General features: G+C 39.3%; 1 protein-coding gene across 1 annotated transcript in view; it reads right to left on the minus strand.

The window, feature by feature from the left end:
• Positions 1-1,027: 1,027 nt before the first annotated feature.
• The window catches only part of ATF3 (activating transcription factor 3), a 76,785-nt gene continuing 52,792 nt past the window's right edge, over positions 1,028-25,020 (minus strand). The window contains exons 2-6 of the mRNA XM_075595677.1: positions 17,585-17,736; positions 15,175-16,257; positions 4,583-4,825; positions 3,030-3,137; positions 1,028-1,588 (exon numbers count right to left, since the gene is read on the minus strand). Coding sequence (XP_075451792.1) covers positions 1,391-1,588; positions 3,030-3,137; positions 4,583-4,825; positions 15,175-15,429 — 804 coding nt within the window. The 5' untranslated portion in view covers positions 15,430-16,257; positions 17,585-17,736 and the 3' untranslated portion in view covers positions 1,028-1,390. The remainder of the gene's footprint in view (positions 1,589-3,029; positions 3,138-4,582; positions 4,826-15,174; positions 16,258-17,584; positions 17,737-25,020) is intronic.

Genomic DNA, 25,020 nt, shown 5'->3' on the forward strand with positions numbered 1-25,020 from the left:
CCTAGTACCACTTGTGTGCTGCTTGGGCCAATAGGAGCTCGCCACGATGTTAAATCCACTCGCCCGGGGCAAGCAAATGTATAGGTTTGTCGAACACTGTATATATATATATATATATATATATATATATCACTGCAATAAGGAACTGCTTCCCCATTAATTGCTAAAATCACTCAATGTCGCAGTAGAGGCTGAAGTATATAAAAGGAGATGGATACATGTTCAAATTTGCCACAGCTAAATTAAACTTCTGCCCGTGGAACACGCTCTCTGCTTAAAGGCAAAGCAATGTGTTGCCGGTACCTCTGGTAGAGAAGAAAAAGAACACTAAATTTGGACAATGATACATAGCTCTAGAGAATGATAAGAGTCGTGTTGCCACAATGAAGTGATCTCAAAACTGTAGGGTTGTTGGGGTGGCCATCCATTGTGTTTTGGTGCAGTGGTGTGCTGAAATGATACTCTCCAGTGAGTGAGTCACACATGCACTGGCGTGAAGCACTCACTTCTTACCCCATGTACTTTTTTTTTTTATTGCTCAAGCCGTCCTATGTTCAATATAAATTACATTACTTCCAATACATTTTTCTCCCATACTTTAATTTACTCTACTGCTGCCAGAGTGGCTTGAAATGAATGGGATAAGCCGGCTTCTCTGGCAGCGAAAGTAGTAAACGAATGATGCTGTATCTAGGAATCAGAAACAATTTGGCATGGTTGCCCATACAATAACCACAATTCTAATGCTTAGGGATGTTTAATACAATTAAATTACTTCCCCCAAAAATAATAACTGAGACCACACGTGCCAGGTCTCTGCGTGGTTAAGGTAAAGGCGATGAATTAGATCTTTGTTTACAACACCACCGGTGGGTTTCAATAGAAAGCCGTTAATTTCATTTGTGGGCCAGTAACTCATAATACATGAAGCACTGTCAAACTGTCAACGTGAAAACACTAAAATGTTTATATTTGTGCTTCTGCTTCCACCAACAAAGATGAATAAAATTGCACATTGATGTGTGGAAAAAAAAAAAAAATCACATAGTGCTTCTTTAGGAAACAAGACTAGGGAATGGATTCTAGTTAAAACCCAAAAGGTACAGTATATTACTGTTCGCTATAGCTTCCAAGAACACCAGTTCAAAGAAGGGACACCTAGCATTTAGGCAGAAGATAGCCTTCCACCACGTCAGGATCCAGTCTTCTGGTTAGCAAGTCCTGCCAGCGGCAGGGTCATGCCTAATTCTTCACAAAGCCTGCCCTTCCCAGGAAGGATTCTGCAGCAACAAGATCTCTCCGATGCACATCAAGTCCTCATGGCTTCTGGATGTTTTAGGAGTTCTGCATGTGACAATAGTTTGGATGCTCAGTTCATCCCCTTTGTAATTTAGCTCTGAAGTGTTCCGTCTTTGATCTGCTGAATGAAGAGGTTCCTCTCGTCTTCTGGTGTCCGCCCATTCTGAGCTCGGACGATGCAGGTGGGTCGATGGAGGTTCAGCATGTATATTAAATGTTGCTTCTCGTTCTTCAGCTCCTCTATCTGTGCTTTCAGATCTGCGTTGATAGATTCCAGCTTCTCTGACTCCTTATCGGAAATAAGCAGAGCAGAAGATTAGTGCTTAATGTCAACATCTCGAAAACCGAAACTTCAAAATCTTAAAAGGTCACATGTAAGAATTAATTGTGGTCCAATAAGAAAATGTACAACCTGCAAAGGAGCAACAATGCAGGATTCACTGAACAGTACTTTTCAACCTTGTACAGCCCAGATCCACAGAAGGGGGCTAAGCTTTAGCTTCCCATTCGTAACAAAAGCAGTAAAGTTTAGCTAAAGCATAGCACCCGTTTGTGGAAATGGGCCTAAAAACTGCAGAACCTTTCAATGTATTGTGACTTCATACAACCCCTTGAAAAGCCATTATTACTTTGCAGAACCCCAGATACTCATTGTATGTATTTAAAAATACTACTGCGATAGTTCTTATATTTAAAAAAAAATGTGTGTGTGTTTGTGTATGTATACATACATACATACATACATACATACATACATACAGTATATGTGAGTGTGTATACACTTTTTATTTTTTTTAAATATAAGCACCACCGCAGTAGTATTTTTTAATACAAATATATATCTATTTAAAAATACTACTGCGGTAGTGCTTATATTTAAAAAAAAACAAAAAACAAAAGTATATATTAGTATATTTATATATAACATTTAAGAACAGTTTTTGATTATTACATTAATAAATAAATGATAAAAAAAAAATGATTGGCTAATAAAAAGTAAATTATCCATCAGCGCATTACAAAATTAGTTTGAGGGGGCACCTCACAGAAAGAAACCGCTGCATGCTAAAGCGACTTGCACTGAAATTCAGGTGCCAGATTAGTACTACTACGCTGCCAAGAGATGGCGCTACTGTGCAGGGCGACTCAAAGATATTGCCAAGTTCTTCCATTTCTGTCTACAACTACTAGGATTAACACAGACAAATGTGAAAATAATTATGTATGGATTTATAGGCATCGTCTCTGGATTTATACACTTCCGGGGGCATGTCATTTATCCTTAACGTTGACATGGTGCCATGGATAATTGATGCAACTGGCAAAAAAAAAAAAATAATTCACTGCCCATTTTTTTTTTTAGCAGGATTTCCCCACCGTTCAGTCAACAGAGTCAGGAAATGACTCTGCATGAACCGATGCAATCAAAAAGTTGTGCTTTAACATCACTCCTTAGCACTCTACTCCGTATGACCGCAACCAGCAACACAAGCTTGTGCGTCTCAAACCAAACACGGCCCATTGTCACCAGATTAAAAAATAACTGGCCCATGGAAAACTCAATACGGTCCACAGCGAGAATTTTGGTGCTCTCTCAATGCCCATGTGTTAGATTACTTGGCAAGTACCAGTTGGGTTGACCATTTCCTGCTGCGCAGAGTAACTGGAAAGGGGCAGTCGTGTTTGGACGAGCTCGAGGTGAAGCTGGCTCTGCCGATTCGTATTCTTACCTTCTGCAAACATTCTGTTTTTTCCTTCTTTTTGTTTCGACACTTTGCAGCTGCGACTTTATTCCTCTCTCGTCGCCTCTTTTTCCTCTCATCCTCTTCTGGGACAAACTGGACAAGAGACAGGAGAATGTGTTACATGTGCTTGCTTGTCAACACTACACAGGGCAGGGTTCTTGATGCAAATGAAGACAATGGGGTGTGAGGAGAGAATGGGGTGGGGTTTAGAGGTGCGTGTGAGTTGCACGGTAGTGGGGCCTTGGCCGGGCTGAACTTTGATCTTCCGAGGCCCTAAGATAAGCTTTGTTGGCTTATGTGCAAGTCTGGCACTGGGCCTTGGCACCTGCACACAACAGCTATGTATATGCATGAAGGGTGCCCAAAACAGACTCTGGGTTTCTGCATCTTAGCAACCTCTACCTCACTCCTTCCTCATTTTATCCACTCCTGGATTTGCAACTCAGTGGCAGATAGTAGAGGATGTCTGCAAGCCAGCATAACCACCGGCAGTGACGGGGTTAATAGAACACTTTGTGAGAAAAGCGGCAGGGCAATAACCGTGACTACTAACCAGAGTGCAGAACTGCGCAAGGTCGCCAGGAGTTAGGTTTATCACAGTATATGAAACGGACAATTCAAAAGAGCAAAACTATTTTACGATGAATGGCTAAGACGCGGAATTGGAGGAGGCAAAGAACCGGAGAAGTGGTGGCAGGCGTGATTTCAGAAATCATACAGGTTATGAACAAGCAGCTTCTGATTGTATCTTCTTGGTAGATTACTGCCACAACCTCAACAGTAGCATGATAGCTGACGGTGTTGAGTGCGCGAGTCACTCATTTCTTAAATGCAACTCCTTATCTGAAGACCTGACCTGTATATCACAGTCATCCTGCACTCTATGTTGGACATAAGAAAATAGGTCATTCTAACTAAGTGGTGCTATGCCATAAGACACCTTACAGCGATGTCTCTTGGAACTGGAAATTGTGTTATGGGACAGCACCGCTTAATAAGTGTGGGCCATTAACAAGAAAATAATCACATTTTTATGTTAATTAGTAGGAATGGAGGATGGAGCTGTAGAGTTTGACTATACTACCTACATATCATTCCAAATATATACTTTGATTTTAAAGGAGCCTTAAGAAGTGTCTACACATCAGTATATCGGAAGGAATAGAATGGTTCTAATGGAATAGTTACTTTTGACCACACACAAATGAACAATGCACCTTTAGAAATCTCTGCTGAATGAAAGGAAGATAAAGAAGAGCATAATTATATCCTGACTGCAAAGCACTGGTGCTATTTTGTAGCACAGAGCTGGTCTGTCCTGCAGCCGCATAGGACCTCTAGTAAACCTCTTAATCGGGCATAAAAGCTACAGCGATCACCACCTCCACCCTCACATCTATACTGAAGAAAACACTGCAGAAATGCCAGTGGTGCAGCAAGGTAACTTGTAAGGAAAATTCCAGAGACATTTTTTTTACATGAAGCTTTCTCCAAACAGATATGTAGATCTATGTGGTTTTTGTATATAAAATACGTACCTCTGATTTAGGGATGGACATTTCTATGGGCCCTTCAGATACAATGACTGTATCCAGTGTGCAAGGCGCTCTGTTGGAGAGGCGCTTGTTCTGGATGGCGAATCTTAATTCTTCCTTCACTAGAGGGGTTAAGTTGGTGAAATCTTCAAAACCAAATGACATTGTTGGGGACAAACATGGAATCATAGCTGTGGCACTGACTTCTGCAGTAGATCCTTGTACTGGGTGTTGGAGCATCATTTTCTGAAAGAAAAAAAGAAGTATATAAATATATATTCTTATTTAAAGATAAAATAGAAACATTTCATTGGATTTGTTCGAGTCCCTTTTTTGTATCGTTCTGCTCTCAAACGAAAATAAATTCTAGAAAAACGAAATAACTACATCTTAAAAAGGTTTAACATTGCATATGCATGGATTCAGAAAATGTTTTTTTTTGTGTTTGTTTCTACTGTATTTCTTTACCCACCATAACTTTAATCTATGTATGTATGTCTCTATTTATATAGCATGATCCATGCAATTAGCGCTTCACAGCAGTAATACATGTGATATTATATTATAACACATTATGGGATTTCAGCAGGAGACACGCTGAGGCAGATGTAGGAAAGAGCAGAGTGATTCTGGCAGCAGCGTTAAGCATAGATTGTAGGGGAGACAGGAAGGCCGGACAGCAGGAGGTTACAATAGTAGAGACGGGAGAGAATGAGGGCCCGTATTAGAGTTTTAGCAGTAAAGGGACAGAGGAAAGGGCGTATGTTTCCAATGTTATGGAGGAAAAATGACAGGTTTGATCTACATTGTGAATGTGAGAGGAGAATGTGAGGGAGGAGTCACATGTGACCCCTAGGCAGCGTGCTTTTAATATAGTAATGGTAATGGAGAAGGGGGCAGTAGGGCCAGGCTTGGGAGGAAGTATGAGGAGCTCCATCTTTGACATGTTAAGTTTGAGTCATCCACCCAGGATGATATCGCAGAGAGACACATTCAGAAACTTTGGTCTGTACAGCAGGTGTAAGGTCAGGGGTTGAAAGATAAAATTTATCTGTCATCAGCATAGAGGTGATATTTGAACCCAAGAGAAGTGATTAGATCACCTAGAGAGAGTGTGTATAGAGAAAAGAGAAGAGGTCCCAGGACAGAGCCCAGTCTGGTCATACCCACTACCAGCTTTACGTTGCATAGCCAGCATCTAACCTCGTACTGATGAGGTACGAAATGGTGGAAACAGCTGTCTGTGAGCAGGGTTACTGGCTGTCCTGAAAAGCTGTGTAATACGACAGGGATACGCTTATAGGGGTCAATGTAAAATTGGATAAGATGTAAAGAGTGACTCACTGTGAGTGCTCATTTGCATGTCATTACCCAGAATCCCTGGCTGCAGTGGAAGCACTGTATGGCAAGAGATACTGGAGAAAGACAAGGTTACAGACCGGACTGAGAAATATGAATGTGCCCACATGTGGTATCTTTATTTGCTGCATCCTGTATTTCTTTACATTTATCTCGAGATTTGTGAACCCCGTTTACGAACAGATTAAAGAAAAAAAAAAAAAGCGATCCCCACACAAGTCTGTGCGAGTTTAACAAAATGTTAATAAGTTTCTTTAAAAAAATGCCGATCCGACTGCTGCTTCAACATCTGCAATGTCCTGTTGTGCATTTAAGTGGCGCTCAAAGGCGAGTTATTTGTTATGCAAAAAAGAGGTAGCAATTCCCATCTTGCCAAACAGTGGAATTTACACATTCACCAGTTCTCGTTGATAATATTTTTTGTAAAGACATTTCTTAAACGATGAGTCAGAGTTCAACTTTTTTTTTTTTTACAGCACAGCAGATAGTAACCTGAGAAACTATTTACAGTAATAGTAATGAACAAACATATCAAGAGATATCAGTCATAACATATATTGTCAGTATCAGCAGCATTTATTTAAAACGTAGGAGTTCTAATAAATTGATTGCTGGTAACCATATGACATTATACAACAGAAGGCATATATACTTGAAGAAAATGTCATATCTCCACTACTGGAAGGCAGAGTATGGACCTGTACTGGCGACCCAATGCAAATGATGCATAAAAGTAGCTACAAATAAATAATCTCCCCTTACATTTGAATTACAGAAGGATACAGAGGCATATTTACTACTAGTTGCTATGCCGAGACACCTTACAACTAATTTAAGTGAGTGGGTGCTGGAAGGTGTCTTGTGACATAGCACTGTTTAATGAATATGGCCCAAAGTTATCGCATAACGACTCCGAAAACCTTCCAGGATGGTTCTATTATCCCAAAATCTGAGATGCCCTAAACCTGTCTGAAATGTAAGTCACCTGTGTTACCATCTTGTTACTTTTCATAGACATAAACAAAGTGAAGGGAAAAAAAACATCTGCATGAGGCAGAACTTTTGGGGTGGTTGATACATTGACCTGACATTTAGGAGTAAGGGGGAGCAACTCAGATCTGAAGACTATGTCCAAAATAATACAGAAGCAATTCATTTATCAAATTTTGCCTGCTGCAAAACTGGTACGAGAAAGGTAAGAAACAATAAACATAAATAAATGGTCTATGTTTTTTTGTGTGCTTGTATAATAAAACCACATTTAAAGCAGGGAGGCTTGGGGGGGTTGTTCATTAATCTGCCCCATCACATTTTAATAAATAACCCTCTTAGCCTCCACAGGACAACTCATATGCTGGTCAGTATGTAACGGGACTGACAATATATGTACAGTAGTAAGTCGCCATTGCCCTGCTGACTTCTTAACCACTCCATGTTACATTAATTACATTCAAATTATTTCCATTCATACCCGCCAAGTATAGATTATAATAACAGATGGTGGAGAAGTCCTCTAGTTTTTCAATATAGCAGCGTTTTAAAAAAAACTTTCAGAAAGGCAAAGCTGTCTATTGCGTTTTAAAAAAACACTGCCAGCATAGGAACTCATTTCCCCTAAAGTATAAGGGCAAATGAGAAGAAAAAAGACAAAACATTTAAAAATAAATTCTGTAAAGATATTCATAGGCTTGTTGAAAAAAAAAAAAAAAAAAATACCCTAGATACTATTTCTTCTTCAGTGATGATCATTTGATGCAGAAGTGGCCGACTTCAGTCCTCTTCGACGGAGCCACCTGTGCTGAAGCAGGGATATCCTGAAAACGTGACCTGTCGGTGGCCCCTGAGGACTGGAGTTGGCCACTTCTGCTTCAAACTATCATCACTGCTGTCATCATCATGGAAGAATGAATACTCAACGGTGTTTCACTTGGTGGCCACATTACAAAGTACAAAGTTAACCGGATCCATAAATAGCAGCTCCTGGCTTATAATTACACAAGTTGCCTGTTTTATTTTTAGAGTCAGATCACCAATTAACCATTCAATTTCCTGATACTTACAGCAGCACGATCTGCCAGTGTGCTATGCTATTGTTTCCTGCTATAATTACCAATGACATGTTTTGCTGCGGCTACATGTTTGTAACCCTGAGAAAAGCAATGTACACAGATTCTCAGAGGAGTACAAGTAACCACGCATTTTAAATAGGGATCCCATTACTATTTCCTTTGCTTTATTATTATTATTATTCATACTATACTCCTTAGTGTGCTATCGGTATACTTTTTGATACCTCAGGCAGAGTAACATGCATAGATTATTTTGTGTGGTGCGGGGAGGAATTAAAAGATAATGGGGGTAATTTATTAAACTGTGATGTAGATCAGGGGAATTTTTGTTTGCAAGGAAACTCCCACTGACTTAGATGGGAGTTTGTGCGATATTGCCCCCATCGGCACTATCACAGTTTAATGCGCAATCCCCAATGTTTTCTTTTTACTCATCTGCATTGATACCGAGTTGTTCTTTTAAACTCAACCATGGGAGTGCTGGATTCATTGTGTAACCGTTCCAGGGCTGGAGAACTATACAATCTATTGCAGAGCATCTGAAGTTAATTATTTGTTTAGTGTGATAATAGCCCTTAATTCACCACCAGGATACAACAGCCAATGAGCTGTTTAGATAATCGTTCAAAATTAAAATGAGAAAATAACTTTAGAGACACATATTGGATAGACATAGTTAGTAGCTGTAGTTTTACATGGCGGAAACCTTTCACTTTGTTGCAACTCGAACGTACAGTATGTTGCTTTCACTGAATGGTGGGTGCATCGAATTTTCACCATGAGATAAATAAAAGTATAATTGATGGCCCCTCTGTACTATAAATAAAAAAAAGCCTGCAGTTTACCCTGCAGTAATGTTTCACAGCAATGAGGCCAAAGTACAGAACAGTGTGCTGGTAATGGCCCTTGGCTGTGTAGGAACATGAACTGCGGATTAAAAAAAACAACTATTTTTTTTTTTTTATTAACATTTTGTTATGAAAAGTCCCCTAAATCAGCAGATGGCCTTATACCATGAAACTCTGTGTTGCTGTAGAAAGCATTAAAAGTTAGCGTACCATCAGAATTTATTTGATATTATTTCACCTATTATGAATGTACAGTATTTGCAAGTGTGGTGCTAATGCCTGACACTGTGTTGGACTTCTGCTCAAAGTCACTCTGTAAAAATTAAACCTGTGGGCTGTTTGTTCTGTAATCGTGGCTATCTGATTACATTTTAAGCACATTCCTAAATGCCTGCGACGCTACGATATTTGGCAACTTAAACACAAAAACAAACAAAAAAAAGATTGTCAATGAAAATCGCAAGCCACATATTGCCGCGGCTCAGGATGTGCTGGGGATATGTCCTCCTCACAGCTAGGCATAACCTGGGACTCTGTGCATAAGTCAACTTAAGACTGACATCACTTCATTCATAAAGCACATTTTTGCTTCCTAATGTAGCCCTAAGCTTAAGAGGGATGTTTATACGTATTTTAAATATTTAACAATGGACAAGTCCTTTTGCATTACCGAGACTAAAAACAAACTGAAAAATAACAATAAAAAGACAGTGAATTATTTTTTCCCCTGCAGAGCAAGTAGCTGCTGACCTACCTAGCAGTTACGAGGTTTACACTGAGAGACGCTGCATGTACAGGACATCCTTACTAGTGAAGTCACATGCTGCTTTACCCAAATGATTTAAATGAAATAGAAAATGACATAAAACGCAGAAAGAACACAGTGATCTTTGTGCTTGATATTGAAGATAAACATACACAAGGACACTTGTAAGTCATCTGAGCACACATCCACAGTCAAAGCAGGGATAGATAGGATAGATACACACACACACACACACACACACACTTTTTGCAAAGCAGTGGTCTAAGTGCCATTAAAATAAGTGGTTGTACCTGAAGTGATAGCAAGAGAAACTAATGTTGAAAGGTGAAAATGTTTAGATAACATTTTCAGAAACTTTTTTTTTTAGGTAGGTGCTCACTGAGCTATGCCCATGAGGGTAAGTAGGTGCATTTTGGAGAGGGCAACATAGTCAAGTTTTTTAAATTACTTAATTGCTCTGCTGAAATGTTGGGTTTTCTTATCGGTCCTGAAAATGGAGCGTGTGGTAACTTGGCAGATCCCGAGAGGAAGGGGGTTACATGGCAGGAGCAGTGAGTAACAAAAGGCATCAGACCTTATGGCATAAGGCAATAGTAAAGCAAAGATGGGTAGAAAGCACCCAGCACTGAGCAGCGATATAAAGCAAGAGTACAGAGATATTTGGAGTGTCAGAGGAGTGCACAACCTTGAATATGACTGGGGATTTTGCAGTTAGTCGGTTCACTTATAGTAAACATTTCTAACTATACTGGTAAACTGTAATTACCGGAAGCAATATGTAATACAGTAATGCACTGTGTGTATTGCTTGTGAGACTGTGAGAACCCTGTTTTCTGAGAAGGGTAGGTGGGTGAAGGATTGTGTGTTGAGAAGATGTTGGTATGAATAAAAACAACACGACATAACATCGAGTTTGATACATAACTCTGGTATTCACACCTTGTTAGTGCTGTGTAAAGAATAAGATGCTGTAAATAAGCATAGATGGGGGCGCTATTAGACAAATACCTTTGTAATATTTATTTTTAAGAGGTCATTTGTTTTAGAAATAATTTTTGAATGTGTCCCTTGTGAATGTTTCTACTTTTGAAACTCGGGCCACCCTATATAAAGTTCTAATAACACTGTCTGCTCTAGATACATATAAAATAACGAACATATCTTACTTTATATACATAAATAAAACTTATGACCTGCCCCTCTTAGTTTCCCTCTGTGTACATACAGTACATGATCATTGCTCCATCTTCTAGTTTAATATCCTCACACGAGCCAATTAAACTTTGATGCAACACTTCTTGATGACTTCAGGTTCATGTTAAAAGGTCAGACAGTTCATGGCCTTACTAGCCTAAATGTGACCTGAGGCATGCTGACATCATTCAGCGTGCATGATGCGATTGCTTCACTGTGGTCTATGCTTCTAAACTTTAAGCTGATGAAACCAGGAAGTATATTAAATTTCCCTAGGAAACTGCTCCTGCCTAAAATGTGTTGTGTCATCCCACAGCAGCTCCATTGTGTAAGGATTTAGCAACAGCCACAAGTAAGATCAGCGATCAAAAAGGTCACAATTATTGTGGAATGTTGACACCAGATGCATCCCCAACACATTGGATATGAGGTGTTCCAGCTCCCCTTGCACTGACTGACTTAAAGCTGAGTAGTGCAGCATATTACATGTATAAATTCACAAGGAACGGACATAAAATACTCACTTAGCAGATACAGGTAAAAGACATACTTGGTATAATTTTTTTTGTTAAAAAAATTAAATAAAAGGTGAGGGGGAAAAAAAATAAACAATATCCATTAAAAAAAAAAAGTATGTCTATGAAGCAATATAAATAGATACAGCCATGACCTGCTTGTTGCGTTTTATTTTGCTTACTTTGTAATAGAAATAGTGGGAGCCCCAACCCACAAAGAGAAAGATAATGAAGCAAAAACACCACAAGATGTAAAAAAATAAAAAAAGAGAGAAAAATGTCTTCAAAACAGTATGATCATAGGTAACATTCATGTGATCAAGCAAGCTACAAATCACATTCATACAATGTGAATATTAAGAAGTAATAAAAAAAATAGTCATTTTAACGTATAAACAAAAAATGTGAATATGAATATGCTACCTTACCAGAATATACTGTAACACAAATATAACAGGCCTTAGGTACGGTAGGAGACTGTTTTGATGGTATAAATACCATCTGAGCACTAATATACTATATTGATTTTTTTAACATTTTGACCTTTGAGATTTCTCACCTATATTTTACCCTATGGGAGAGATTAGAGTAGGTACTCATACCTATTGATATTGTATTGGCCTTACTTAAAATGTTTATAGCTGACCACTCATATTGCTTACTATAAACTATTTGCCATTAGTCCACACACAAAATCAATCGTAACTGATAATAATTTTAGTGTTTGTCAATCCTAAATGTAAAGGAGCATACTTTTGTACTAATATATATATTTCCATGCCTGAAATCCAGCAGCACCAAGTACCTCTACTTGGGTAGCAATCACATGACCATGAGCGTCCAACCAGGTGATGTACAATAAAGTAGAGGGGGTTCCACTTTGGTTTCGATTGGGCTCACTCTCCAATGACTGGTCAACCCCTACAAAATGAGTAATTAAATGATATGTCTGGGTACCACAGAAAGACCGGACATACCGTGGCCTGTGCCGTACACGGTATGTCATTAGGGCAGCAAAAAGATTAATAGTGATAACTAACAAGAAAACTTCCTCCACTAGCTGTTACATGCTACTGTACAATGGACAAGAAGCAAAAAGTGACACTGGGCTCATTTGTATGTCATTACCCAGAATCCCTGGGTGCACTGAGATCATTGGGAATGGCAGGTTTGCAGACCTGTCTGAGACATGTGAATGTGCTGATAAGTAGTATTTTTTATTAATTATACATAAAAGCCATTTGCTGCTAACATACTGCCCTGCACATTCTGGAAAGGTGATCAGCATTTTCAATAGAGAAATTCACCTGTATTTAGGTTGCTGCAGGTGCTTAAATGTTTCACGCAGTTTCTTAAATCATATTCATGGAGAATACAATAAGGATATCTAAATTAATCAGCAAGATCTTTGGCATCAGTCTACAAAAAAACATTCGAGTCGTGTAAGATTTTGTAACTCCTGCAGTGATCCCAGATAACTGGGAAATCATTTAACAAGGCACCAGTGCACACTGCACTAGACTTAATAAAGAAGAAAATCCCACTTGTTTCAATGTGAAAGTTTTTCCTTAATAAAATTTGGTGCCGTTTTTTACCCAAGTTTTGCAGCTGGTCTGGAACATTTAGAAAATGCACTCTGCCCTGTATTTCAGAAGTATGCACACATACAGCACAGTGTTAGTACATACAGTATGCAAATAAATCATATGGCTCTCATCACAGAAAACATAATTTTGGCAACATATACAGTAAAATAAAGGGAAATTAGTGACATGTAGATGGATGCCTACTGAACAATTTATCTGCCAGAGCAAAAAAGGTTAAACTATCAACAAACATCTGACAAACCACAAAACACACACAAAAAGAGTTGTTGATCTGATTTCCCTCCAGAAATTAATCTATAAACATTACTCAGAGTTCTGGTAGCAGTATTGGAAATATTAAGGTTTGTTGCACCAATCAATCAATCAATCCATCAATCAACAGTTCTTCCTATGTGCCATCCTGCTCCAAGATTTTACTTCTACGCTCCAAACGTCTAGAAGGTAAGATTTCAGGAGCACAAGAGCCTCTCTTTCACAAGTTCACCTCTACTGAGGAAGCTTGAGGGGCCCTGTCTGAAAGCTCACACAGCATGAGTGAACAACTCCCATGGTTGTCCGATAACATGTTATCTAAGCCTGAAAAACAAATATAGATGGGTAGAGATGACACTTTTATTAGTCAAGTTTTCATTTTCATTATACAATAATTAACTTGTTAAGATACTGTCTGGGTTTAGGATACCCCAAAATAGCAGCTGGATGTACTGTAACAGGAAGGCAAAACAGCTCTGCTCAGTGTAACCAGTTACAATAAGCAGAGGTAAAAAAAAAAATGTTAATAAAAAATAGCTTAGTTATACTTTATTTTAAAGGAATTTAAAATAAACTAGAAAATTGTATCTTTGAAATTCGTGAAATAATTTTTTTTTACAGAGACACACACACACACGCACACGCACCTATAGTTAGACTGTAAGCTCTTCGGGGCAGAGACCCCTTAGTATAATGCATCTTCCCTAAATGTATGAGTCTGCCCAGTATACTAGGTCTGTAAAGCGCTGTGCACACACTGTATGTGTGTGCTAAGAAAGTGGCAGCAGCTCAGTAACTTCTCCTGTGCTGAGTCTGTGCAATGTGACTTTGCTCGGGAATTTGAACGCCACCTTTTGGTCCGGTGTGTAAAATGCAACAGAAAGAGAACTGAAAGTATTACCCAGCAGTTTCATCAGATCGCCCAAACCCTACAGGAGGGACAAAACAACAACGTGTGTGTGTGTGTGTGTGTGGGGGGGACAAAACAACAACAACTGTGTGTGTGTGTGTGTATATGTACTATATGTGTGTCTATGTATATAGTGTTATTGCAGTTATCCTTATCACCTCGCTATGTGCCTCACTCCGGGAAATCGGTGACTCGCATTGTTGATGAAAACTTTGAGCAGAAGATCCTATTCCTACCTACAGTATTTCCTCTTATTCTGCTCGCGTGTTCCCGGCCAGGCGCTGAAATCCTTCGCAATGTCCCCCAAACTCAAGTTTATTTCTTGCAGATGTTTTTAAACCCCAATATAATGTGTGCGTGCGTGTGTGTGTATATATATATATAGTTTAATTATACTGTACTTCACAGTATTAAATCCCTTTACTCCTGAAGCGATCTGGTCCCTTGAAGTATAGGGGTTATAAGTGGTGATCACAATTATTCGTCGGTTAAAGAGACAGCAGAGGAAGAAGTGAAAGGTCTTCCAAGTAATCTCAGGAAAACGTGTGGCCCCTAATAGTGAGGGAAACGGTAATAAAGGAAACGGATAACTGTGTAAATCCAGGTGTGTGTGTGTGTGTGTATATGTGTGTGTGTGTGTGTGTGTGTGTGTGTGTGTGTGTGTGTGTGTTGCCATGGAAAGAACTTTAAGTGAACATAAAAATAACATACCTGTGAAATTAAATGTCACGGCGAATTGCCAATCCACAAACTTTGAGTAAACGAAACTTTAGTGAAGTACCCCAGGAAAAGCGCCATAGGGAAAGCGAAGTGATTAAAGGGGGCAACACAAGTTATCTTTAAGTGAGGCATAGCATGAGAATGGGAGGTTATTTGGCTCCAGCCAAAGAATAAGTGAAAACACCATAAAAGAAAAGGGGTAACACGTTGTGTCATGTGGGGTTGTGTAAAAGACACCGTATACTGTACTTGTGAAATGGAAAGAAAGTGACCCAGAGTTACTACTAACTGCCTACTGGGGAACCCCTTCAGCTCTGGGGACAGGTTACACTGTGCTGTGAGAGGCGCCCCTTACCTTGTCTCTGGTAGGGTGCTGCTCACTTGCTGGGGGACAGAAGGAGCTCCAGAAGTGCCACACAAAGCCCAGCTGAGTGAGTGTCCGGCTCTCCCGTGCAGTGCCGGAGCGCGGTGTGTGTGAGCGGCGCGCTGTGTGTGTGGCTGCTCTCTGCCTCCCTCCCACCTCCGGCACTCTGTCTGTAGCACAGCGTTGCATCACCTCTTTATATAGCGGAGGGGGCCGCTCTGGAATGTTGGCCCGGCCTGACGTCATTCTATTAATAGCTGCAGAAAGCGAGCTTGCCCTGGCGGTGATGCAAGCCCGGGGGGGACCTGGGGAAGCAAGAGGGGGGGGGGGGGGAGAGGGAGGGAGGAGGAGAGATGGGGAGGAGGAGGGTCTTCTCGGGAGGTGGCAGGAGGAGGTGGGAAACCTCTCTCCATAACTGGGCTGGGCGAGGGCTGGTGTTCCCGCAAGAGTGTTAACTCCTGCGTGTCATCCATATGAGCCAATGCAACCCAAAGCAAGCTCCATGACTGCAGAGGGCTGGCATGTGACTGCTGGGAGGAGGAGGAGGAGATAAGGAGGGGCCTGGGCTCAGGATCTGCTGGCGGGAGGCAGCAGCCCAGTTACACTATAACACGCCCCCTGTGCTAGGGGACATTATATAAAAAGAAAAGAAGAAAAAAAAATACGCGTTTGACTTGTTTTGTTGTTTATTTTGAACGCTGTTACCCAGCAGCAGTGCCATCTCCGCCGCCTGGCAGCAGCTAGTGCTTGCGAGACAGCCTGAATAATAATAATAACACACACTGAGACATGGAAAGAATGCAGCAAGGCAACTGACCGTTACCCCGCTCAATATTTTAACAGAGCAGGCACTCCAGGGGGTGGGTTACCGCAAGGGATCCAGTTGGTGGTGTTCCGATCAGATAGGCGCTCTCAGGAGTCGGATAGACACTATTTTCCCCGGTCCCCCTGATTTCTTTGACCCCCCTCGGGTTGCTATTGCGTGGCGAGGCGTTGCTGCCACCACTGGCAGGGAAGGGGTTACTGGTGCCGGGCAGGCCACGTTCTGGTTTAACATTTGCTGTAGATTCGGATCTGAATGTGACAAGTGGGAGCGTTATAAGAGAGGAACCTCAGTCTTTATTATATATGCCAAGTCAACATCATTTGTAAGGTCACACCCGAAGCCGCCAGTATGATTATTATTCAGCTTATTTTTTAATGTACTTAAATGATCATTTTGTATGTTGGTTTTCTGCCGTTAAAAGAAAAACGGGATCGTCAAAACCGACTGGGGAATATTATTAGCATAAATATAGATTGGGACATCATTGCAACGCTCCTGACTAGTTTAATAATACAAGCCCTTTAAATCAACAACTATTAAAATACATTTGCACTTGCAGCCTAATATATTATATCTGGTAAAACAGCATTATAACATGTGTTTAACTTACACAATGTGTCGTTTTATTGTTTGGGTTTTTGCATGCTTAAAACAATGTATTACACAGTTAATAGTTTCTACATCATGAGAAACTGCACTTGTCTATAGCTGCAGGTGGGACATGGATATTATTTGGGACTATATTATTATAGGATCGGGAGTGTGACTAATCAATGGACACAGCCCTAAAAAGTACCCTCTGCCACTTGGTATTAATTTATCAGTCATTAGCAAGCAAGTGACAGTACTATATCAACATTATAACGCCTGGAAGGAGATGCCTGCAGAACACTTGACATGAAATAAGGTGGCAGTAAGGTCTGCGGTATCTACAGTACCCTACTGCAACATTTATTATATCTTATTTAGAAAGATGGTTTAAATAAAACATATGCCTGAATAATAGGGCAGTTAGTAGCTTTACGTTTTAGGTAACATTGTAGGTTTAATCAACGTTTAGGTAACTATTATATAATAGAAAGTAAAACACCAGGATTTATGCAAAAGTGCTAAAAGTATATTTTATATATATATATATATATATATATATATATATATATATATATATATATATATATATTGCAGAATAAATGAGTTCTTCAGTATTAGGTGATACCTTTTTTATTTGGACTAACAATTTATGTCATACAGTAGGACAAGCTTTCGAGAGTTTTCCTCTTCTTCATGTCAGCTTGTCCTATGACATAAAATTGTTAGTCCAAATAAAAAAGGCATTACCTAATACTGAAGAACTCATTTATTCGGAACTGGACTAACACGGCTATTTCCAATATATATAGATATGATCTATCTATCTATCTATCTATCTATCTATCTATCTATCTATCTATCTATCTATCTATCTATCTATCTATCTATCTATCTATCTATCTATCTATCTATCTATCTATCTATCTATCTACACAAACACACAAACACTATTTACATAGGGGACATGCAAGTTTCAATACTCACAGTTACTTTCAACATCCCTGTCTACTCCTCCCAATTTGAAAGTGTTTGACAAGAATAGCTGTTGTCTCTATATATTTTTTTTAGCAAAGGACAGTAATATTTTTTTATTTTACAAATGTTTAACAATCGGAAGGGGGAAATATGGGTGGTTCCTGTATAAAAAAAAAAACAGAACACGCACTGCATAAGTAACAAAATATATGCAACTTAAGTGCTACAGCATAAACAAAAGGAAATAAATCACAGCAAAAAGCATGGAAATCCTTGTTAACAGTATAGATCAACAATGTGTATATTTTTTATATTTTTTTTAAAGTGTTATGGTTTCCCTGGTAAACCAGATGCTTAAGAAGGTTAACACAGCTTATCTAATTGATTTAATTATAAGACCATACCCGCCAACTGTACCTACTGTACATATTTAGCAGGTCCACATGTTTTTGGGTCCTTTAAGACCACCTGTGCTTGTGAAACAGAACATATCTTGCTTGTGTGTGGTAAGCTGCATAGGTTTGGGAACCACTATAGGAATTGCTTGGAATCACCGCTATCCAGCACTAATGGAAGAACTACAGTATTTGTATGCAAAATGTTAGAGGGTCTGTAAGACTATTGGTGGATCCTTCATTTCAACTGAAAAAAGTGAAATTTTCCTAGTTATTATTTTTTTTATTTGAGAATGATGATGTCATAATTTGCAGCAATAAATTGCTGATGAGTAAAAGGATTACAGTGTTCAATTTTAACCCCACCCCTCAGAAGCCTACACGAATTTAACTAATCTAATGCTCCCCCCCTATTTCCTTTGCATTTCCAATGCAACTACAACACATATCATTGCAAAATGCTCAAATAACTAGTTGGTCATCACTTGAGTCTAAGCACAAAGTTTACCTTTCCTGTCTTGCTTTCAAATACTTTCTGGGCAAGCTACCCATCTATCTGAACAAGCTCCTCACCCCTACCACATGCAGCACTTATCACCTGAGATCTGACTCCAAAAGACTGTTCATGGTCCCAAGGTTCAGCAAAGTATCCGGCCACTCCTCCTTCTCTTACCGTGCACCCCAAAACTGGAATAATCTACCGGAGACTCTCACTGCCACCACCAGTCTAAGTTCTTTCAAAACTAAGGCTGTCTCACATTTTAATCTGGTCTGTAACTGTTACATACGCCTATAATATATATTATCTTTAACTGCGCATACAATGTCTTCTATATAATGTATAACCTTGCTCACTTATGTAACTATGTATTTGTAACCATGTATTTGTCATTATAACTCTATGCCCAGGACACACTTGAAAACGAGAGGTAACTCAATGTATTACTTCCTGGTAAAACATTTTGTAAATAAATAAATAAATAAATAATTTTAACCTCGCGGACATTTAATATTTAAAAGGTTTATATTTTCTGGATAATAAAAACAGCATTGGGAAGGGCAAGTGTAGTATCTCTTAAATTAGCCAGATGCTAGCACGGACTGCTGCTTTAAATGAAAGCACAAAACACATACAGTAAGTGATATTTTCACTTTAGCAATAATTAAATCTTCTCTAAGACACATAATAACATTTCTCTACGTTAGGCTGCTAGTTTCAAATCCAGTAAGTGTGACTGCATATTTCATTTTCTGTGCTATATTTGCTAAAGGGGAAGAGTTTCAGCTTTAAAAATGACAAGCAATTTTTTTTTTTACAATATTTAAAAAAATGCAATGCTGGGGAAATAAATCCAATAAAATGTTATTTATTTAGTTATTTTTATTGATAAAATGTTTTACTAGGAAGTAATATTGAGAGTTACCTCTCGTTTCCAAGTATGTCCTGGGCATAGAGTTATAATGACAAATAATACATGGTTACAAATACATAGTTACTTAAGTGAACAGGGTTATACATTATGTACAAGACATTGCATGCACTGTTAAAGATAATATATATTATAGGCGTATGTAACAGTTACAGACCAGATTAAAATGTGAGACAGCTTTAATTTTGAAAGGACTTAGCTGGTGGTGGCTGTGAGAGTCTCCGGTAGGTTGTTCCAGTTTCAGGGTGGACGCTCAGAGAAGGAGGAGCGGCCGGATACTTTGCTGAACCTTAGGACCGTGAACAGTCTATTGGAGTCAGATCTCAGATGATCTGTGCTGCATGTGGTAGGGGTGAGGAGCTTGTTCAGATAGACAGGTAGCTTGCCCAGAAAGAATTTGAAGGCAAGACAGGAAAGATGAACGTTGCGCCTAGATTCAAGTGATGACTAATCTAGTTCTTTGAGCATTTCGCAGTTATGTGTGTTGTAGTTACATTGGAGAACAAAACGGCATATTGAATTGTAGAGGGTATCAAGTTTGCTAAGGTGGATTTAGGGTGCCGAGTCGTATACTATGTCCCCATAGTCCATAATTGGCAATCGCATCTGCTGTGCGATGCGCTTTTTGACCAGCAGACTTAGGGAGGATTTGTTCCTGTAAAGTACACCTAGTTTGGCATAGTTTTTGGATGTCAGGGTATCAATGTGCATCCCGAATGTTAAATGGGAGTCAAACCATATGCCCAAGTATTTAAAACTAGTAACAGGAGTTAGGGTGGTATTAACATTGGTTTTGATCTGGAGATCAGTCATTGGAAGCTTTCAAAATGCAGCCTTGGTCCCAAATACCATTGTTACAGTCTTGTCAGTGTTTAAAAACAGTTTTGTTTTGGGAGATCCAATTTTCAAGTCTCAAAAAGTCAGATTGAAGTACGTGTTCAAGGTCGGAGAGGCTTGGGATGTGTGCATATACGATTGTGTCATCTGCTCAAATGTTGATATATTCTACAAAAAAAGTAGATAGTTTAATAAGATTTACATACTAAAAACTTGCACGTTGGAGGCTGTTCCCTAAAATAAAATTGACCCATTTTCTACCAGGAATGTGATAGGCAATACAAAGGTATCTGTTATCGTAATATAGATATAACATATCTCGCAGCGTGCCGACTGGGACTGCATTCATGGAACCAATATGAAATACACACACACACACACACACACACACACACACACACACACACACACACACAAAAGGTCATATTTGGTGGTAGGTCTTCAAGATAAGTCCCCAGAACTCCTTGTCAAACTGGCTTAATACTGTATGGAGAAGAACACAAACACACCACTGTGGTGCAGTACCCTATGTTGTGCCTTTATTTCATATATTTTGATAATACAGATCCTCTCACATTTTGGTGTGCACGTAAGGTGTTCATGTGTACACTAATTGGGTGCTGGTCACCATTGGTATAGGACAGGGGTTCCCAAACTTTTTTAAATTGTGGACGCCCTGCTAGAAAATATTTGTTCCGCGAACCCCTTAATAATAAATCTTTTGGCCTGCTCATCAGACTAGTGCTAACAAAACTGTTTGACCGAACCCAGGCAGTATAGTGTATACAGAGGAAAAATAACCCTAATCAATCAGGGGAAGGGGGGGGGGGGCAGAGATCCCTTGGCTAAAGGAGAGTGGTCCTGTGGAGGACCGACATCTGTCGGAACCTCCGCTGGAGCCTTACAGAAAGTTTCCAGCTGAGCTACAAGCTAAGATATGCTGTTCCAGGACCGGCTCGGCACCGACGGATGCATGTATGTATTTATATATATCAGCAGCAGCCCATGTCGAACCACGGCCTCCCCAATGATCTCCCAGATATTGCGAATGCAAGCCTCTCTTCAACCTGTTACAAAATGTTCTGATTTCATCCTCCTATCTTACATTTGGTCTTTGTCTTGGTCTTTTGATATCCCGTGGACTCAAGTAGAGTACCACCTCTGTCCAACCTTGGCCATTTACATTTCTTCACGCTTGGGATGATGTCACAGACATCTATTTGGTAACCACCCCATTAATTATCTCTCCTGTGTCTTTGGGTAATACCCAGCATACATCTCTACATCTGTACATACTTCTTTGAATTGTCTGAAATTTCTAAATTGTTTTTGCATTTAGGATCTACATTAAACACACACATATATATATATATATATATATATATATATATATATATATATATATATATAATCCAATGCACAGTCGACACACCATATGCAAGTAAATACGTTTTGCTGCTTATCCCATAAAGCAATATCAGACCATACGATACCGGTTGCAACACGACATCAAGGGACAGCACGCAGGTAAGTAAATCAAAAATGTTCTATATTTGATAGAAGACACAAAAACCAACGTTTCGGTCCCCCAGTGGGACCTTTCTCAAGGTCGGTTTTTGTGTCTTCTATCAAATATAGAACATTTTTGATTTACTTACCTGCGTGCTGTCCCTTGATGTCGTGTTGCAACCGGTATCGTATGGTCTATATATATATATATATATATATATACATATATATATATATATATATATATATATATATATATATATATATACCTTATTCAACTAATGAGCCTGATATTAAGGAACTCTAAACCAGTCAATGTGGCAAAGCACTTTGTTTGGGCTGTCATCTGAGAAAGATCTACATTATATTTATGCTCTAAAAATGGAAAGCGAGATAAAAGTTTTTAAATCAATCGATTTATTTAAAAAAATATATATTTATCTTCAGAAATAACTAAATGATGTGTCTAAATAAAACATTAAGAACATTTGTTAAATCTAAAAGGTGGAAGGAACAACTCACACTATTCTCAACAAAGGTCACAGGTACGTAGACACCTGGCTCCAATTTCTGTATTATGCTGACAATTGTATGACACCAACAGATCACAGCTAGTAGTGTTTCCCCATTCCCCATTTCTTCTCTTCCTTTCCATTTATTTATTTCCCACTTTTTTCTTCTTCCTCTGTTCTCTATCTTCACTGTAGGGACAGTTCTCTGCCTGCTTTAAATATACAATTCAGCACTCACAACTTCCCTGCAATCATCAGGATATATACTGTACAACAAAAGGTAAAAATACCCAATGCTACATCCGCAGGTAGTGTTAGGACTTGCATACTGGTCATGCCGTGAAGTGGCTGCAGGCTTATAACGCTTTGTCCAAATGGTTTAACTAAATGACCCTTACTCGTGAGAATACTAACATTTAAGTATTTAACTATTATTTTCTGTCACATTGTAGTATTGTAGCATTGGGTATTTTTGTCTTTTGTTGTATACATTTGGCCACGCTCAGAAGCACTCCTTTTTGACACAAATATATATATATATATATATATATATATATATGATGTGGGTGCTGGGGTTAGAGCTTGCAGGGATTGCGTGTTTTTGAATCATCGGGATGTGCATGGATATAACCTTTTTACACACTGTTCTCTCATAGATTTACCCTGGATCTGTACACACTCATTTATATTCTTTACCTCATTGTTTCTGCATTTTAAACTGCGAACGTGACTTGAAGCCATTTGCATGTCCTAATAACATCTGAGTTCCATAAATAAGCAGTGGTGCTGTGAGGGAAATGAACTTCTCTCAGGCTGAGCGTGTCCCCGACACCCAATAAAAGGAAACCAAATAGGAATGATGTTTATTAGAGCAATAAATATAATAGGTAGGCAAATAAATGAATAAATAGGTCTTATAAATTACAAAAATAAATCGTGAAAACTTTGTAACACAACTAAATAGGCTACACTCAATTTATATCAATATTATTATTTTGACCCAACTGTGAATATAATAAAACACAGTTTAGCAAATTGTATTTAACCTTGCATTAAACAATTACAATGAAAAACTCTGCCATAGTTGCACCATAAACACCAAGTATATTTTATTTAAGTGACAGTAATCACTTTTTTTTTACTTCCCTCTGAAAGCACCAGAAAAAAAAAGTCCTGGTCAGTCTCCTCGGGAGACCGCGCTCTCTCTCCGGGATTCATCACGCTCTAGCGCCGCAGAGTCAGCGCTACTTAATTGACTTGAATGGCAGTTAATGCCGGATTGGAGTTTGGGGGGTTGGGGAGCACCCTTTCATGGATCTGGGTCAATGTCAGCTCATCGCTGTACCTCACCTCGCTCTCTCATTCACTGGACAAAGTTACTAACAGAACTGACCCTTTATAAGTCCTTATTTAATCACAATCTCACTGGCACCAGCCTGTTGCCTGCAGCCCCCACACAGTGTATAGCAACCTGGCGCTGTAAGAGAAAGTGGGGAAATGCCAAGCCACACAGCCACACAGCACCACAGCACCACGTTGCACCTGAAGAAGGAGGCAGCCAAAGAAGTGAGGCCAACCCCCCCCCCCCTCCTCCCCTACTATCACACGTCAAGCATTGGTATTAAAAACACATGTACAACAACATCTATGTATAATGTTTATGCTGGACCAATGAACGGAAAATCATATAATAAATCATACCAGGAAGAAAGCAAGAAGCCTAATATTTATTTTCTTACATATCCTTGAACAGAGTAAAAAGCTCCGTACATAGTAGAATGGTTTCTTGCTTTCAATCGTCTAACATGAGGGGTATAGGGCGTCGCACTCTCAGAAACGATGCTTATTCCAATTAAAATGCCAAATCTGTATTGCGATATGTCAGACAGGAAGGTACAGGGGAATAAAGATCTCAATGAGTTGGTCTGATGGAGCACCGTGTCATGGTGTGAAGCGCTGTAGGATTTTGTATTCCTCTGTACACGAGGCCCACCCTACGTTCTGGCATCATGCTTCATGAGAGAGCAACAGAGAATATGAGTTTGCCAGACTTTGTATAAACCCCTTATTTGGACTGAAAAAAAAGGGAATTCAAGCTGCAGGTTGACCCCTCCTAATGTAATCAATTATTTGTACAATCTCATGTCTGTTGTATGGAACACATGAAGATAAAGGGGCTTGGTGCATCAAATAGCGCCCTACTTTGATAAATAGTCCCTGTATAGTGACATGCCTAGAGGAACAAGTTGAAGGCAAAAGATGTTGAACCAGTTTCTTCCACACTTCTGAAACAGGCTCTGGCTCACCCCTTTTTGAGCCCTGCCCTCGCCATTTGTATCTAGTACCTGCCTGGTCACATGATCTTCCACACAGAACGTTGCATCTTGGGTAATCTTCTGCAGCACCAACAGTGATATAAAGAACCCCCGAGCCGAATCTTCCGATCGATCACAGGAGAACGGATCGATCGGCAACTTAGCTAATCACTTGTCAGTGTGCAGATTGTATTGATGCACATATTGAATGGAATTTTTTTTTTTAAACGTCAGCTTGAACTGCAGCTTTAACTTGTTGTTAATAAAACTTACAAAGCAGGCGGCAGCTGTATAAGCAAAAGCCCCCATATTTTTTATTTGTTTTTTTAACTGTGGATAGTTGCCCATATTTTATTTGTTTTAGTGGATAATTTAAAAAATAGGGCACCCCAGCACTTCATACTTTGGAGCTGAATGAGAGATTGGCTTACAAATGCAACAGTACTG

Source organism: Ascaphus truei, chromosome 4, assembly GCF_040206685.1.
Source record: "Ascaphus truei isolate aAscTru1 chromosome 4, aAscTru1.hap1, whole genome shotgun sequence".
Lineage (NCBI taxonomy): Eukaryota > Metazoa > Chordata > Amphibia > Anura > Ascaphidae > Ascaphus > Ascaphus truei.